Genomic DNA, 19650 nt, shown 5'->3' on the forward strand with positions numbered 1-19650 from the left:
AACTGAAGGATTTGCCATCATAACGAAGGTGGTTGCCAGTGACCCTTCTTCCCAGGATCCTAACCACACCTTAACTCAACTTCAGATTGAGACTCTCGCTGACCCTGGGACCTGGTTACATTTTGCTCCTAATCTACGGCTACTACTGTGCATTGTAGCTCCTTATCACAACCATTCCAGGGAGCAGTTACTCAGTACATGGCAAAGAGAATTAACATGGAAAATTCCTAATCCATATAGATCAACATGGAATAATGTTGTTGAGCTATCAGATAGGTGATATGTAACACTTGCAACAGTTCTCATAAAAAGCAACCAGCTGCCTAACAATTCACAGCTTTGGTTAAAAGACAAATCACATAACCCAAAAATTCAAATTCTAACATTAGGAATCATTGAGTGAGACAAAATGACACATTTCTTTAGTCTTTCATGCAGCAAATAAGTATTCTTGAAAATATTAATATTTTCCTTAATAAATACATTCCCCACATGGTTCTAAAACTTAGCTAAATAATGGCCAATATAGCTGTAAAGTATGAAAACATTTTCATCAACTACTAAAATAATATCACAATTAGATAAAGCCACAAACCATCTTTCACTTTAAAACAATGTTTACTTGTTAATATACTGGTTTGAAACTGGACATTTTAATAAATCAGACAATAAAAGCTAATTACAGAATAATAAAAATACAACGAAAATGCTGGAATTCTGAAAAAAAAACGGAAAACATTATAAGTGCACAACATTGCAAAAATCCATTAATTGAAAATATAACTTCAAATTTTGGGGAAAGTTCCACCGAAAGGACAAACCTGCCTTTTTTTAAAAAATATGCCAGCACACCTAGTTGCAGTAGTATTTTTCTACTACAATGTAACCTCAGCAGTCCAGAAATTTATTACAAAAAAAAGTTGCCCAGAATAGTTTCATAGAATATTCTTTTGAGAAATGTCACTTTCAAGAAAAATGTTATCTTTTAGTTGGTAAGGAGGGCTGATCTGTTACAAATCCTCTTACAGTAACAACCTAATCTTATAAAAGATCAGCAACTTCACTGATAGCAAATGAAAGAAAAGTCCAACCTACTATGAATACTCTATATTTTCATAGAAACATTTCATGCAAATTTTTAAAACCTACTGACAGCATTTTATTCTGACAATCACAGCGATTTTTCTTTTATTTTGCTATCTACATTACAAATTAAGGGCTAAAAAGGAATTTCCACTTTGATAAATACAGGTTTCAAATGAAACGAGACTTGTGAAAGAAGAATTAGAAGGTTTTTCTAGTGAGGTAATTTCCTCTTGTCAAGCTTGCTATTTTATATTTAACAAATGTAAAGATCAACACTGATAAGAATTCTTCTTAAAAACAGACATAAAATTGTGAAAATTAAACAGCATGATCGAATCCAGTTAACATTAAATAAATTGGTTAATAAAACAAGAGTCTGCTACTTAAATATAAAATCTGTACTTTTCCTTCAGCCATCTCCAATCAGCGCATGATTAGGGCAGATTTAACTTAAATGTTATTACTGTTAACCGCCACCAACCAACTAATTCAGTTTAGAAGCCTGTATCAAAGAAGGCAATGCAAAAAAATTTTTATTTCTACTAATGCTGTTTACAAGGCTGAAATTTCGATTTCAATCTGGTGCAAATATCAGGATCCATCTACTTGAGAAAATTCTGAGTCAGTGACTACCAAGGGATAAATTTGGTTGGCATGAAGCTCCTGGGTTAGTTACACCTTGAACAAATTCTCTGGAAAAATCTGCATTGAATGTCTCCCTCCAAGTACTTTGGCAACCGTAAATTCATTAATTTTGAATTGTATCTGAGCGACTAAATCAATAAAGAAAAATTACAATCTCAGGTTGTAGGATGAGTCAGGTAAGAAACCAGACTATTATCAAGGACATTTTTTTTAAAATTATAATTCCATTTTAATTTTAATTATAATTCCAGGAGCAAATAAGGAGCTAAATAAACTACTTTTCTAATATGGGAGGATAATTATGCTCACAAAGGCCTCTCTGTGTTGGGCTGAACAAAAGGAGCCAGCAGGTCTGGTATTTACTGATTTAACCTCATCTCCTGTAGTGAACATACAATTGTCTATTTGGAAGAAAACTCTAGAGTGATAAATAAAAAGATTCAACTTCATGTTAAAGAACAAGAATGGCTCTCAAAATTATAAAATACACAAAAATTATCACTTATACTTAACACTTTAAAACTGCACTTAGCCATCTGAGCTGTGTAAAATATTTGAATTGCTTCAGCAGCTTTGGGTAAGGCTTGAGTTTCAGAGAAAGCACTCCTTAAGACAGGCAACATGCCAAGTGTATCATGTTGCACATAGCTTTTGCCATTCTGTAAAGAACCTTATTTTATTTCTCACTGGTCTTGAAATTTAGAGGGGCAAAATAACCTTGCAGTGCCATTAAGGCAGATCCACAACACATGTTGATTGTGAAACTGTCCTGCACTGTGATGAAGAAGCAAAGTGGTCTGCATTTGGCTCATTTACATTGTAGATCCAAAGCACTAAAATTGTGCTCCAAGAGAGCACAAATGATTTCCCAAACTGGGTTGCAGGTCTGACAAATAAAAATGTTATCCAATATAGTAAAGGAACATCAGTTAGCATTGTTGGAAGTTTCTACTTATGTTATTTATCTCATCAGTAGAGTCTATGAGGTAACTTTTAATCCCCCAAAATGGATAGATTTGAGTCAGGTAGGATTTTAAAAGTTGAATTTCATTTCAACTCTATTTATTTTGTTAAATACAACCTGTTGTCACTGTAAGGAAAAGCGAAGAAACAAACAGGAAGTTAAAGGAAAGAATGAAAGGAACTTTAATTTATACAGCACCTTTCACAATCTCGTCCCAAAATGTTTACAGCTGAAAAAAATGCTTTTGAAATTTAGTCACTGCTTAAGGAAACGAAGCTGTCAACTTGGACATAGCATCAGTGATGCATAGCAACTTAATCTGTTTCAGCGATACTGGTTGAAGGGTAAATGTCAACCGGGATGCCACACATATTTTCCTGTTCTTCAATTAGTACAATGCCATATCTTACAATCATCTGTGCAGATAGACAGTGCCTTGGTCTAATGTTTCATCCAGAAGAAAATTGGGATGAAACACCACTAATAGAAGAAGAATGTGTTAAAATAAAATCTCTAATAAGGCTATGCAAAGCACAAACAAATATACAAATTTGGGAAGGAACCAATTTGAACATTAGTGGAACCAATGTAGAAAATTAAAGGAAAACAAGGATAGTACGGTGGACTGATATTAATATTAAAACAAAGTTACAAACATTAAACCCGCAAATTTTATTCCTGGATTGGTGTGCAGAACTCAATCAATGGCCATCTAGACTTCCCATTTCCATCTGGGAGAGCTAGATTAGATGTCAGAAGTTCAATGGAGTATTTTCCACCTACCTGGATGAGTGCAGCTCCTATACAGGAAGCTTGACATCATCCAAGACAAAGCAAACCATTTGGTCAGCAGCACTTAAACACTCACTCTCTCCACTACTGGAGAAAGACTCCTTAAACGGCAACATTCAAACCATGACCACTATCATTTAGAAGAATAAGGTCAGAAAATACAGGTGAACACTAAAACCCGTAAAATCCCCTCCAAACCACTCACCATCCTGACCTGAAAATCTTTCACTATTCCTTCAGTGTCCCTGGGTCTAAATCCTAAAATTCCCTGACTATCAGCATGGTAGGTGCGCCAACCGATATGGAGTGCAATACCTCAAGAAAACAGCACCCCCGAAATCACACAAGCGACTTTGGATGGACAATCAGCTAAGTGCTGGCCCAATCATCGAAGCCCACACACCATGCAAACATTAAAAAATGGCAGGATGGGCAATCTGGGAAAAGCAGAGGAGCTTGAGAGTTAGTTATCCAAGTAGTCAGGTGGAAAACCCAGCATAGGGTCCCTGGCACTATCCCACCATGCCCCCCACCCCGCACGCCATCCCTTCATTCTCAATTCCCAAACCATGACAATGAATGCCAACTAATGCGCTGTACACATTTCCATGGGCCCATACCCCCCTTGCTAACCTGGAGTCATTAAAATGTTTGTGGTTGCTGGAAGGTCAATCATCTTAGTCCCAGGCACCACTGCAGCAATTCCTTTGAGAAGATATTTTCTAATCAACCTGTTCACAATGTTAGTACACATCTCTGGAACAGGTGGGATTTGAGCCTAGGTCTCTTAGCTCAAAGGCAGGGATACTATCCTGATTCTAAGGGATATTTTAAGTACAGTTGGTTCTGATATGATACGATAGTTTGGTTCTCGTGCAGTCTCATTTTATAAGAAAATCGTGCAATAGCCATGCCATTTAAAATAATGGGGCCAGAATCACATTATAGCCAATACAGGTAAGGGAAATTCGCATTCTGCAAATAAAGGTCTAAATTCTTCAATCACGTTAAAACCAATTCGCATTGAAAAAATACTCATTATAGCAGAACTGACTGTATGTTGTTGCAACTGATTTGAGGGGTGTCTCATGTTGTGGTCTGAACTCAAAACATATTTTTTAATCACCTGCTCAGATACACTATGACATATATCTTGATCAGTTGAGACTTGAACTTAGCTCCTCTGACCCAGAGGTAGGAATACTACCACTGCACCATAACATCCATGGCTCCTACAGGTAGTGTTCTAGGCCCAACTATCTTCAGTCGTTTAATCAATGACCTTCTTTCTATCATTAGATCATAATTAGGCATGTTTGCTGATAAATGTATAATGATCAACACTATGCACAATTCCTCAGATATGACAACAACTGTACACAAATTGGCTTTAATATGATTGAAGAATTTAGACCATTACCTGTATTGGCTATAATGTGATTCCGGTCCCATTAGTTTAAATGGCATGGCTATTGCACGACTTGCTTATAACATGAGAGTGCACGAGAACCAAACTATCATATCATATCAGAACCGAATGCAATTAAACTACCACTCAGAATTAGGACAGTATCACTGCTATTCAGCTAGGAGACCTAGGTTCAAGTCCGACCTGTTCCAGAGATGTGTACTAACATAGTGAACAGGTCGATTAGAAAATATCTACTCATAGGAATTGCTGCAGTGGTGTCTGGGACTAAGAGGATTGACCTCCCAACAACCACAAATATTTTAATGACTCCAAGAAATAAACATTTTGGAGCAGTTCACAGGAGACCTGAAATATTGCTTATCTCCTAAGAAGGAGTTCAGGGAAAGTACGGTCACCACAGTAGAAAAGTTTAGTTTTTACTACTTCCAGACCAGGAAGGTTTAGTTAGAAATACCAAGGTTATTAGAAGTTGAGAAGGTCTAAACTCTAAATTTTGAGAGTATTCATGTGAGAAGACTTCACATCTCACAGGACAGAAACAAGAAGAATCAGTCAAGTTGAACTTAAAGCTTTGATATAGCGGATAATGCCTCTGAATTTGTGTCTTTGTAACAGATAGCATCAGGAAACAGGAGAAGATTTATTTTTGCTAAGAAATTCAAAGTATTCTGTATTTAGATAAATTGGTGTGTTTCACTTTTCATTCTCTGTGTAAAAACACTTCTTCTCTGTTCTGGAAGAAACTCTGCTGTTTCATATGGCTATGTTTCAGTAACTAACCACCATGTTAACTAAAACAAAAAAAACTATCAAGCCAGATTTCATTCTGGGATCTGACTTATAAAGAAGCACCAGTAGCTGAAATCATAACTGCCATCAATGTAGTACAGATTGAATTATAAACAGCGAATGCAGTATTCCAAACGTACATGTAAATTGCTATTTCACCCAGTAGTGTTTGGGGTCTTGGATGCTGAGGGAGGAGATAAAAGTGTAGCTGTTGGCAGATCATTCTCACACTGTACCTTATATAGTCCAGCAAAACCCAATTCCTTTATGACATTTAATGCGTTGACATGAGGTCCTGTGGTGATTTCACCTGCCACCTGTAACCTGATTTTGACAATCTCCAATGGATTAGTGAAGACAACTTGTGAAGCACCAGCCTATGAAAAGAATGAGTGTAAAATGTGGTCAGAACTTCCATTTGTCCATGTGATACTACACTGAATGTAGAAGTTTTCAAACAAAAATTACTACTGCCAGGTTTGAAACTGTTTAATCTGGTTTTCACTATTGTTTTTATCAAGACTACACAAAACAAACTTAAAATGCAATAATAAAAAGTAACATCATAGCACTTTCAATAGCAAAATCATTTTAACACATTAAGTTACACTTCAATTTCTAAATAATTAAAACCTAGCCACAAACATCAAGAATATCTATTTGTAATCAGATGTTAAGTTATGAGACATCTGATGTCTCAAAACCTTGACTTTAGTAGTATTTCAGTCAATGTTTCAAGAGCTGAATCACATTTGGTGAAAAGCAAAGGAAATATTTTAGGTTTATTTTGTTTTCCTATCTCAGATTCTTATATAAATCCCACTTTCCAATCTTAATGCTTGTGTTATACCATCATATGAACCAACACAAAAGCACACATTTTAGAGAAGGTTCAACTGTTTGATTACTATTATGAATATAATTTTAACTTTGCAGTTTAAGTAAAATGTTCAGTTGAGAAAGACAAGATAAAACAATCATCTTGAATTGAAAGATTTGGGTTCAGTTTCATTGATCTGTCTATATATGTAAGGTTCAGCCCAGATATCCAACATTCACAAACAGAACGGAAAGTCTTGCAAATATAGAAGTGGCTACTGAATTAAAATGGAGTTTAAAATGTGTTGTCTGCGTTTATATTTATTCCTGCAAACCCATGTATAATAAATTTAAAACAACAGATGGTTATAGTGTATCAATCACCCAGTGATGTATTTGTAAAAATATGTCAGTATTATGGTGGAAATAAAATAGCCAAAGCCAAAAAGGCACTATATCCAAAAGTATTCTAGTGAAGTGCCGAGTTAATTACTATTTTATTACTAATGCAGTTTCATCTAAGAGGGTTCACCTTTCTCTGCACGTTATCAAACCAAGAATCTCACACAACCATAACTGATTAAGCTAACTGCCATCATAACTCATTGACATAAAGAATGGAAATAGTCATTTGGAAATACAGAACACAAGAACAGTCATACAGTATAGAAACAAATACTTCAGCCGACCATGTCTACACCAACCAATAAACACCAAACTATGCAAGTCCTATGTACTCGCACTTGGTCCAAAGTCTACTATGCCATGGCATTTCAAATGCTCATCCAGATGCTTCTTAAGTGTTGCAAGAGTATCTGGCATCCACTACTCTCTCAGGCAACATGTTCCATATTTCTACCATCCTCTGAGTGAACACATTTTTCTCATATCTCCTCTGAACCACTTACTCCTCACATTAAACTTATGGCCTCTAGTCTTAGACATGTCTGCCACGGGGAAGAGATTCTCATGATCTACTCTGCCTATGTTTCTCATAATTTTATATACCTCAATCAGATCTCTCCTCAGCCTTCTCTGCTACAATGAAAAACAAACCCTCCCAGAGCATCCAGTCTCTCCTCGTAATTGAGAATTTTCACCAGGATGTTGCCTGGGATGAATCTCTTTGCTCCTCTCCAGTGCAATCATGTCCTTTTGATAATTGATGGCCAGAATTATCTTATAAAGTTGTTACAAGACTTCCTTGCTCCTATATTCCACATCCTGGCGAAAGAATCAAAGCATTGCATAAACTTTCTTCAGCACGCTGACACCTTCAGGGATATATGGACATTTACACTAAGGTTCCTTTGTTCCTCAATACTCCCTAGGGACCTACCATTCATTGTGTATATCCTTCCCTTTTTGGACTTCCCAAAATGCATCGCTTAGCAAGTATCAAGAGTAAATTCCATCTGTCATTTCTCTGCCCAATTTACTAGCTGATCAATATCAGACTGCAACCTGAGACCACAACACCACCAACTTTCGTGTCATCTGAAAACTTACTAATTATAAATTCAACATTCACATTCAAGTTGTTAATGTACATATTAAACAGAAAGGGTACCAGCAACAATGTCTGTGGGACACTGCTGGTCACAGGTTTCCAATCACAAAAACATCTCTCCGCTATCACCCTTTGCCTCCTGTTTGTAAGCTCTTGTTGGATCCAGTTTACCAACTTGCCTTGCATCCCATGGGCTCTTAGCTTTTTCACTTGCAATTCATGTGGAACCTTGTCAAAGGTCTTAATAAACCACATTAATCAGATACCTTCATATTTAGTCACCTTTTCAAAAAACTCAACTAAATTAGTCAGACCTCCCTCCCTCCAACAAATCCATGCTGGCTATCCGTGATCAATCCCTGCCTTTCCAAGAGTCGATTAATTCCTTGAGAATTTTTTTCAATAATTTCCCTACGACTGATGTCAGACTAACAGGTCAGTAGTTACCTGGCCTGTCCCTACTCCCTTCTTGAACAATGAAACCACATTAGCTGTCCTCCATGCATTGGACAATTCACTTGTGGCCAGCCAAGGATTAAATATCTCTGCCAGGGCCTAAGTGATCTCCTCCCTTACCCTTAAAACCCCTTTATGCCTGCTGAAACAGATAACACTTCCTCCCTATTAATTTAATATGTTCTAGAACCTCAACATCATAACTGAAATTCCTGGCTACAATATCTTTCTCCTCTGTGAATACAGATGAGAAATATTCATTTAAGGCCTTAATTCGTGGGCTCCATGCACAGGTTGCTGCTTTGGATTCTAATAGGCCCCACGCTTTCCCTGGTAATCCTCTTAAATTCTCGACTATCTTAAGTTCTTGACCATCTCCATCTCAGCACCATTGATTCAGATAGAGGGTGGCCTCCAAATCGCTTTCTGAAGTCAGTGACCAGTTTCTTTGTTTCGTTCACATTGAGGTAAAGATTTTATCTTTACACCATGCTTTTTGAGCTACACACATCCAGGCAATGGAGAGTATTCCATCTCATTCTTAACTCTTCTAAATGGTTGACAGGTACTGGAGAGACTTAACATGAGTTGTTAGCCATAGAATCACTACCCTCTGACTTGTACTTGTAGCCACATTATTTGGACAGCTAGTCCAGTTCAGTTTCTGGTCAATAGGATATTTAGAGCAGGGGATTCAACAAAGATAATATCACTGAATGTCAAAACGCGATAGTTAGATTCTCTCTTATTGGAAATCACCCAGCTCTTGCTAAATTTGAACATGGACTGCTTCAGTATCTGAGGAGACACAAAAGGTGCTGAACATTGAGCAAACATCTGTACGTCTGACCTTTTGATGGAGGGAAGGTCATTGATGAACCAACTGAAGATGATTGAGTTAGGACACTACCTTGATGAACACCTGCATTGTGTTCTGGAGCATGTAAACAAATATTTTATAATACTCATTAAGGAATGAGTTACTTAAACAGTTACATCAATATAGTAAGTTTTCTTCTAATGAAACCAGCACATTCATTTTCAGGTTTCGGAAGTCCTGCAAGTTACATGCTTTGGGTGGACTTCCAATGCCATCCCTGTCATGAATAAATTTGTAAAATGCACAACTAAGATTACCATAGGTTAAATACTTGGCATATCAAACTAGACATGGTTGTAAGATATTCCCTAAAGAAATAAAATCACCATCAAAAGCATACCAAGCCCAATAACTATTGGGGAATGAGGGAGACCATAAGACACAGGAGCAGAAGCTGGCTCTTCAGCCCATCAAGTCTGTTCCTCCATTCTTCGAGATCATGGCTGATCTGGTAATCCTTAACTCCACTTTTCTGTTTCTCCACCCCTATAATCCTCAATTCCCTTACTGATTAAAAATCTACCTCTCAGCTCTGAACATACGTAATGATTAAATCTCCACAGCCCTCTATGGTAAAGAAATTCCACAATTTCTTCTCAGAGAAGAAATTCCTTCTCATTTCTGGCTTATTCTGCGATTATCTGGTTCTAAACTCTTCCACATAGGAAACGGTCCATTTTCATCTAATCTGTCATATTCCCTCAGACTCTTCCAAGTTTCAATAAAGTTGCCTCGCAATATAATAGCATTTCAGGAGCATGGTGGGGACATGAGACAAGTAGCTTATTAAAAATTAAAACAGAAAAAGGTGCATGATATGGCTAACAAGGGAAATTAGGAATATTATCAGATCCAATGAAGCAGCATATATATTGGCCAAAAAGAGCAAGAGACCGAGAACAGGGAGCAGTCAAAATTTCATCAGAGGACAAACAGTGATAAAGAGGGGAAGGAGAGAGTATGAGAGTACGCTTTCAGGGAACATAGACACTGATTCTAAAAGCTTCTATAAAAAATAGATGAAGGCAAATGTAGGTCCCTTACAATCAGAAACAGAAGATGTTATAATGGGGAACAAAGAGATGGTAAACAGAGAGATGGCAAATCAATGAAATACATACTTTGTTTCTGCCTTCATAAAGGAGGTCACAAAAAATGTCCCAAAAATATTCAGGAGCATATTCAAGTGACAAGGAAGAACTGAAGGAAATCAATACCAGTAGGAAAATGGTATTGAAGAAATTAAAGACTGACAAATCTCTGGGTCCGATAATCTATATCCTTGAGTATTGACGGAATAGATTGTGGATGCATTGGTGCTCATGCTTCAAGGTTCCATAGACTCAAACAGTCCCTATGGTTTGGAAGGGACCCAATATAACCCCACTATTTTAAAAAGGCAGTAGGGAGAATTACAGATTGATTAGCCTGAAATCAGGGAGTTGGTTGACGTGATGGTGGGGCGAGGGGGGTGGGGTGTGGATAAAGTGCCACCAACCAAAAATGATAAATCTCCATCACTTCATCTGACACGGCCACCAATTTAAATGCCAGCAATATGCATACTTTAGCAGTGAGTAGAGTTTAGATATGGGCATAGCTATTCCAGTTGGAAAGATTGGGCTGGAATCAGGACAGGCAAAGAAGGGTTTGTATTCCAGCTCACTGGAGGGTTGTCATTCATGAGCTCTGCTATTTAAGGTTCAGAACAAGATTTGATAGACTAACATGAAGAAAGTGATATATGATGACACATAGCAATATACCTTATGTATTGGTAGGTCTGCAGGACCACCTTCATTCACTGAACAGGAGATTCGACGTTTCGGGCACAGGCCCTTCTTCAGGAATCAAGAAGAAGGGCCTGTGCCCGAAACGTCGAATCTCCTGTTCCCTGGATGCTGCCTGACCTGCTGTGCTGTTCCAGCAATAAAGTTTCAACTTTGATCTCCAGCATCTGCAGACCTCACTTTCTCCACCTTCATTCACTGCCTTAGGAACATGAGTAGGCCAGCTCCATAGTGGCATAGAGCATCATTCAAAGTTCGGATCTCAGAGGTTTCTCTGTGAATGTAATGGCTACTCCATCAGTGCCTGCTAATCTTTCCCCAATTAAAATAAAACAAACACTCAGTCTATTTAATTCCCTTTTCATAACTACACTCTACCTAACTGAGTTATTATCTGCTATACCTCTTTGTGCCTTGCAATCTGAGAATTCTCAGTTCGCTGAATGGACCACTTCACGTTCTAGGGGCGGTGGGGTCTGCCTTCTAATCAACACTTCCAGGTGCTCAGATGTGGCAACCCTGATGAGTTACTGCTTCCTGGACCTAGAATATCTTACAACAAAGTGCAGTCCCTACTTCCTGCGGTGAGAGTTCACCTCCACTATCCTGACAGCGGTCTACATCCCACACCAGGCAGAAGTGAAGACTGCACTTGACAAAGTATACAACACTACAGTCTTGAGACAGAATACCTCGAGGTCTTTCTCATTGTAGCCCGTTATTTCAACCAGGCTAACATCAAGAACGTGTTACCAAAATACTATCAACACGTCATCTTTTCTACCAGAGGTCTGAACAGCCTTGACCATTGCTATATAATTAAAGATGCCTGCAACTCCATCCCCATCCACATTTTGGAAAATCAGATCACAATGCTGTGTTCCTCCTCCAGCTTACAAACAGAAATTGAAGCTGAACGACCCAGTACAAAAAGTAGTGCAGTGTTGGTCTGAGGCAATAGAAGGGCTTCTATGGGACTGCTTAGAGACGGCAAACTAGTCCATATTCAAGAACTCAGTGGCCAACCTAAATGAGTATGCCAGCACTATCACAGAGTTATTAGTAAGCGCATAGTAGACTGTGTACCAAAGAAGTTAATCGTAATGTTCGCCAGCTGGAAACTTAAGGTGAACCATGAGATCCATTCCCAACTGACGTCCAGGGCTGAGGCGTAGAAGTCAGGCAATCCTGACCTATACACGAAATCTTTCATAAGGTCATCAGAGATGCCAAAAGGCAATACCAAACTAAACTTGAAAGCCAGTCCAACAAGGTGGACACTTGTCATTTGTGGCAAAGCTTACACGACCAAACTACAAAGCAAAGTCGAACAGAATCGCGGCCATCAGTATATCCCTATGCAATGAACTCTATGCATTCTACGCTCATTTTGAACAGACGGTCAGTGAAATGATGTCACATGTCCCAACAGCCTCAGATGTACCTGTATGCATGTCATAGTCACACACGTTAGATCGGCATTCTTGAGAGAGAACCCACAGAAAGTGACTGGCCTGGATGGAATCCCCGACCATGAACTCAGATGCTGTGCAGATCAGCTGGCGGGAGTGTTTGCCCCAACTCCATTTATAAGTTTGCTGATGACACCACCATTGTAGGGCGGATCTCAAATAACGTCAGGACAGAATATAGAAGGAGATTGAGTGCTTAATGGCATGGTGTAAAGACAACAATCTCAGCAACGTCAGCAAAACAAAGGAACTGATCATTGAGTTCAGGAAGCAGAGTGGAGGTTACACCGCTGTCTGCATCAGTGGTGCTAAGGTGGTGAGGGTCGAGAGCGTTAAGTTCCTGAAAGTGACGATTACCAACTGTTATGAAGGTGTAGAAGTGTCCTGTACCTTTAAGAAAGTTAAAAGCTAGTAGAACTACCTGACAGCACCAATTGTTCTGAACAAGATAAAATGTAACCTTTGGTACAGCAGCTAGAGTAGCTGGTTGCCTGAAGACAAAAACAAATTCAAATTAGGCCGATCAGTTTAAATTACACCCCCCCAAAAAAACAAACTCCAATCAAGTTTGAATTTAGTATATTGACAATATTAAAAACCAATGACAAAATCCAATGCTTTGGGGGTAAAAGACCAGGAAAACGTGAACAGTTGAGAGAGAACTGCCAAGCCATCAATATCTGCAGACTGCCTGAAAATGAACTCTCTTAAAGGTACATTGATCTATCAATGACCGATGAAAGAGAAATCTTAAGAAGAAGAAAATCTAGAGAGGAAGGTAAAAAGGGAAGCTGCCTGGTTTTGAAATTTGAATTTTTGATAAATCTTACTCGAGGGTTTTATTAGACTAGTATTACAGAAGGTAAAGAAGACAATAGGTTAGAAGAAGAAGTTGTTACTTTTTACTTTAAATAGTTCTTGGCCTCTGGAATTTTCACAAATTACTGCATGGGATAAATCTTTTCTGTGTTGCTGATTTAAATTAATAGAGGGGGTTTACCCAGTGTCATAACACTGACAATGTGTCATGATCCACCCATGTCAACGTGACAGTCAAGAATGCACAACAATGTCTCTCCTTTCTCAGGAGGCTAAGGAAATTCAGCATGCCCACAGGAACTCTTACCAATTTTTATAGGTGAATTATGGTACTGCAACTGCTCTTCCCAAGACCACAACAAAAAAGACTCACGAGCACAGCCCAGCCCATCATGCAAACCAGCCTTCCATTCACTGACTCCACCTATACTTCTGCCTCAGGAAAGCAATCAACATAATCAAAGACCTCTTCCATAACAGTTATACTCTCTTCCTTTGGTCAGAAGATGTAAAGTTTGAATACACGTATGAATAGATTCAAGAAAAGCTTTTTCCCCGCTGTTATCACACTTTTGAACAGAACTTTCAAGCTTCAATTCTGGTCTCTCTCTCTGTGGCTGTAACATTGTAGTCTGCACTCTGTTCTGCTATCCTGATGCACAACAGGCAAAAGAAAACACTTTTCACTAACTGGTACATGTGACAACAATCAATCAACATTAAAATGTTCTCTCCCCAATATTCCTTTGCCTGTCCGGCCTTATTTCCAAAAACTATACTCAGAATTGATTCTTCTCTTGTTGGATTTGATAGATAATGGCAAAAATGTTTCCTGAATTCAATAATGTCCTCTCTAAACTTTTACATTGCATTCATCCACTAAGTATTAGGACAGTTAAACAGAGTCATGGAACAGTATATCTCAGGAAGAGGCCCTTCAGCCCACCATGATACCATTCTAAACTAATCCCATTTTTCTGTGCATGACCTGCATCCCTCTGTTATCTGCCTGTTTCAATGTCTCTCTAAATGCCTCCTAATTGTAGCTTTCATACCTGCTCCTACCACTCACCTACTACCCTCTGTGTAAAACGCTTGGTTTCAACTTGCCCCCTCATGTTAAAACTATGCTCCCTAGGATTTGACATTTCCACACTGGGAAACAGGCTCTGACTCTATCCTTGTCTCTCATAATTTTATATAGTTCTATCAGGTCACCCCCTCATCCTCTAGTGAAAACAATCCAAATTTGTCTAAATTCTCCTTGCAATCCAGGCAACATGCTCATAAACCTCTTCTGCACACTCTCCAAAGCCTTCACATCCTTCCTATAGTGTGGTGACTAGAACTACACTCAATACTCCAAATGTGACCTACCTAGAGTTTTACACAGTTGCAACATAACTTGTCAACTTTTATAATCAATGCCCCAACCGGTGAAGGCAAGCATGCCGTACAGCATTTTTTACCACCTTATCAACTTTTGGTGGTACTTTCAGGGAGCTATGGAGTTGCACGCCAAAGTCCTTCTTCGTATCAATGCTCCTAAGGGTCCTGCCATTTACTGTACACTTTCCTCTTGCATTTGGCCTCCTCAAATGCATTCGCCTCACGTTTGTCTGGATTAAATTCTATCTGCTATTTCGCTGCCCAACTTTCCAGATGATCTATATGCTACTGTATCCTTTGATACAAAACAGAAATTGCTGGAAAAGCAATTAGGATGGAGAGAAGTCAGAGTTAGCATTTCAGGTCCAACTACCATCAGTTCTGAGGAAGGGTCATTGGACTCGAAAAGTTAATTCATGATATCTTTCCACAGATGCTGCCAGACCTGCTGAGTTTTTCCAGCAATGTCTGTTTTTGTTTCTGATTTCCAGTATCCACATTTCTTTCAGCTTTTATTTTGTATCCTCTGACTACCTTCCTCACTATCCACAAGTCCTTCAATGTGTCTGCTGTGTTGAAATCCTTCCCTATTATTACCTTAATGGACTGGATTTTTTGGTGGGCATCTGGATCTGTGAGGCTGCTGAAGTTTCAGAGCTGTCAATTATCTGATTGAAATGGCAGCATTGTTAAACTGACAGTGAGGCTGGAGATGGCAAGTTAGGATGGAGGCCAGATGCAGAGAGATTGCTTCAGTGGCCTTACTGCCAGAACTTGAGGATTCAGAATTTTCATATAGTGGACTTACTGGAGCCGTCAAGCCTGTGGGAAAATCCATCCAAGCATCCCTCATCATGTTAAATGTGGCAATTATCTCCAAATGCCATTCTAGCCATGTCCCCATTCAAAGAATTCATGCAGAGCAACTGTTTGAGCAAGAAATTACCACAATAGCATGGCAAATAAGGGCTATCTTCTGATGCTGCTAAAAAAGCTGACAAGTCACCTCCATTCTGGAATACCCTTGAGTAAAGCCACGTTACCGCCATCCATTCTTCTCCTACTAAGGATTATGAAGCTAGAATAATCGGTAAAAAATATCTCACTGCACCTGGTCATTAAGGAGAGCAAAGACCACAGAATATCAGTAAATTTCATGTGTTAGTATTTCAACAGCCTGCATTTATGTAGCAGCTTTAACATGAATAAATTTCTCAAGACACGTCATGGGAGTCTAATAAAATAAATAAAATCTAACAAGTCAAAGAAACAGATATCAATACAAGTATCTAAAAACGTAGATGTTGCAATTAATTTTATGGAGCATTTTAAGGACGAAGAGAAAGAGGCAGTCATTTCTAGTTTTCTAGGCAGTATCAGGAGTGGAGTTGATGTTTCACGTGTAATCCTTCTTCAGGACTGGGGGTAGGTGTAAAGGAAGCTGCAGATAAGGCAGGGAGGGGTAGTCAGTGGAGAGGTAGGGATAGGGTACCTCTCCAATACCACACCCCCGCCCCACCTTATCTGCAGGTAGAGGGTACGACCTGATTGGTCAATGGGAGGAATGAATCCAGTTAGTAGCTGGAAGGAAGGATCGCCAGAGGAATGGAAGGGAGAGACAGAGGGACTGAGAAGGCAGTTGGGGAATGGGAGGGGAGGTTATTTGAAATTGAAGAAATTGATGCTGAATCCCCGGGTAGGCTGCCCAGGCCAGTGCCCCTGCACTGACCCCTTCCCCCCCATAAGAGGAAATTGGGAGATTCCGACTCAATTTTCCTTCAATCAATATAAATCTAACACACTGAATTTTCTGATGTTCTCTATGTTTGGGTAATCCAATGCACATAAGGATAGAGCTGGAAAATCTTTCCTCTGATCAGCCGAGGGAGTCGAGTAAACACAGCAAAATCCATCAACAATATTATTATTTTGGGAGCGTTTTCTAATAATCTTTCATGGACAAATGGACTAAAGTCCATATCAATACAATCTAAACAAATTCTTAATACTACTCGGTAACTAAGGGCTACATGTACGTATATATCAAACTTAGTGCATTTGGTTAACACTGAAGTCTGCTTTATAGGTAATTATTACATTACATTTTCAGTGAGCATGGAATACAAATTGAAAATTAATATGAGTGAAATAATCAGTTAACTTTTTTAAAATGTAAAATGAAAATTATAATTCCTGATATGGAGCAGAATGCTTTCCTTTTGATTGAAAGGTACAAGGAAAACATCCACTTACGGTTTCTATGCATTATACCAAGTTCCAGTATTTTCAAAGTAATTTATTCTGCTTATTGACATTTCACTGTGTACAGAGGCTTCTGTTCAATTTTGTACAAATCAATATAAAAGAGAATTCATCTGCATAAAAAAAGCAAATACAGTTATCAAAAGGTGTACACATTCTACTTTGTGCTTCATAATCACAGTTAGTTTGAAGACATCAAAAGGAGGCTAATCAAAGCACAGTTTTCTGTTTCTGAATACTCCTAAAATTACTGCACTGAGGTTTGTACGCAAGAAACCCAGGTCACTGATCAAACAGAGCTAGCAATCAAATGAGTCGATGCTGCCTCTCTCATGATTTACACACAGTCAAGAATCCTCAAGTCTTCTTTTCAAATCGAATATCTAATATGTCTGACTTGGACAGGATCTCTGCTGACAGGTTTCTATTGACAGTATAATTACTTTATTGACAAAAATCCTTTATAAACTTTGCAAATATGAAGCACATTTTTACTTGAAGGGTTTTTAAGTATTCATCTACTAGTTTGAGGTAAGCTGGTATACACTACAGTCACTGAAATTTCAATGCTAGCAATGATGAGATAGAATTGGAACTATATTGTTGTGACTTTGTAGAGGTTTACAAAATCTTGAGGGGCATAGATAAACTGAACAGGTTTTTTCTCCAGGATAGGGAAGTTCAAATCAGAGGTTATAGGTTTAAGGTGAGAGGGGATATATTTGAAAGGGCAACTTTTTCCACACAAAGGGTGGTGTGTGTATGGATAAAATGCCAGAGGAAGTGTAGAGGCGGGTACAATTACAATATTTAAAAAACGTTTGGACAGGTTTAGAGGGATATGAGCCATTCACAGGTAAATTCAGTTCAGTTTAGCAAATCTGGTTGGTATGGATAACTTGGACTAAAGGGTTTGTTTCCATGTTGTATAACTCTATATCAATGAGGGTCATTAGTGATCACTGACATTAATTATTCTTCAACCAATCATAATTAGAGGCTTATGGATTAAATGGGAGCAGTGTGGCTTTCCCAGTCTCCAGAAGACTGCTCAGAAAATGCTATACGTTTGTTAGCAGCCTTCCAGTGAGAGGTCTTCTCTCATAATCAGGTCTCATGATTAAGGATACAGAATTGGGAAATGGAGAAGGCACTCAAAGCACTGGCTCACCCCACCTCCAATTTTCTTCATCTCTCACTTTACCAATCCCATCCGTACTCACTCAATTTCGGTCAGGAGTCCCTTCACAGACTTTGGTTTCTGCTCGGTATTATGGATTAGACCATACATCCTCAAAATATATCCAAGAGATACTCGAGACCTAACTTTTAACTTATTTAGAGTCATAGAGATGTACAGCATGGAAACAGACCCTTCAGTCCAACTTATCCATGCCGACCAGTTATCCTAAACTAATCCAGTCCTATTTGCTAGCAGTTGACCCATATCCTTCCACATTCTCCCTAATCAAATTCCTATCCAGATGCCTTTCAGATATTGTAATTGCACCAGCCCCCACCACTTCCTCTGGCAGCTCGTTCCATATACTCACCACCATCTGCATGAAAACATTGCCCCTTAGGTCCCTTTTAGATTTTTCCCTTCTCACCCTAAACCTATGCTCTCTAGTTCTGGACTTCCCCACCCCAGGGATAAGACTTTCTCTGTTTATCCTATCCATGCCAATCATGATTTTATCAACCTCTATAAGGTTAACCCTCAGCCTCCAATGCTCCAGGGAAAACAACCCCAGCCTATTCAGCCTCTCCCGTAGCTCAAACCCTACAACCCTGGCAACATCCTTCTAAATCTTTTCTGAACCCTTTCAAGTTCCACAACATCTTTCCAATAGCAGTGGGAACAGAATTATACACAATATTCCAAAAGTTGCCAAACCAATGTCCTGTACAGCGACAACATGGCCTCCCAACTATGATACTCAATGTTTTGACCAACAAAGGAAAGCATACCAAATGCCTTCTTGATTATGTTATCTACCTGTAACGCCACTTTCATGAAACGGTGAATCTGTACTCCAAGATCTCTTTGTTCAGCAGCACTCTCCAGGACCTTACTATTAAGTGTAAAAGTCCTGCCCTGATTTGCCAAATTTAACTCTACCTGCCATGCCTCAGCCCATAGGCCCATCTGAACAAGATTCCATTGTACTCTGAGGCAACCTTCTTAGCTATCCACTATACCTCCAATTTTGGTGTCTTCTGCAAACTTACTAACTATAACTACTATGTTCACATTCAAATCATTTATATAAACGATGAAAAAAAGTGGAACCAGCATCGATCCTTGTGTCACACCACCAGTCACAGGGCTCCAGTCTAAAAGGCAACCCTCCACCACCACCCTCTGTCTTCTAACTTTGAGCCAGTTCTGTGTCCATATGGCTAGTTCTCCCTGCATTCTGTGTGATCTAACCTTGGTAAACAGTCTACCTTAGGAACCTTGTTGAATGTCTTACTGAACTCCATATAGATCACGTCCACCGCTCTGCCCTCATCAAAAAACTCAATCAAGTCAGTGAGACAT

At 38.9% G+C, this 19650-nt stretch overlaps 1 protein-coding gene across 2 annotated transcripts in view; it reads right to left on the reverse strand.

Annotated features, from left to right (window-relative positions):
- Positions 1-19650, reverse strand: part of slc25a13 (solute carrier family 25 member 13) — a 280692-nt gene that overhangs the window by 30281 nt on the left and 230761 nt on the right. For both annotated transcript variants that reach the window (XM_043689904.2, XM_087986841.1), the window contains one exon: positions 5945-6085. In XM_043689904.2, the coding sequence (XP_043545839.1) occupies positions 5945-6085 (141 nt within the window). The remainder of the gene's footprint in view (positions 1-5944; positions 6086-19650) is intronic.

This window comes from Chiloscyllium plagiosum, unplaced genomic scaffold, assembly GCF_037043375.1.
Source record: "Chiloscyllium plagiosum isolate Xiang-an unplaced genomic scaffold, Cpla_swu_hap1 HiC_scaffold_5, whole genome shotgun sequence".
Lineage (NCBI taxonomy): Eukaryota > Metazoa > Chordata > Chondrichthyes > Orectolobiformes > Hemiscylliidae > Chiloscyllium > Chiloscyllium plagiosum.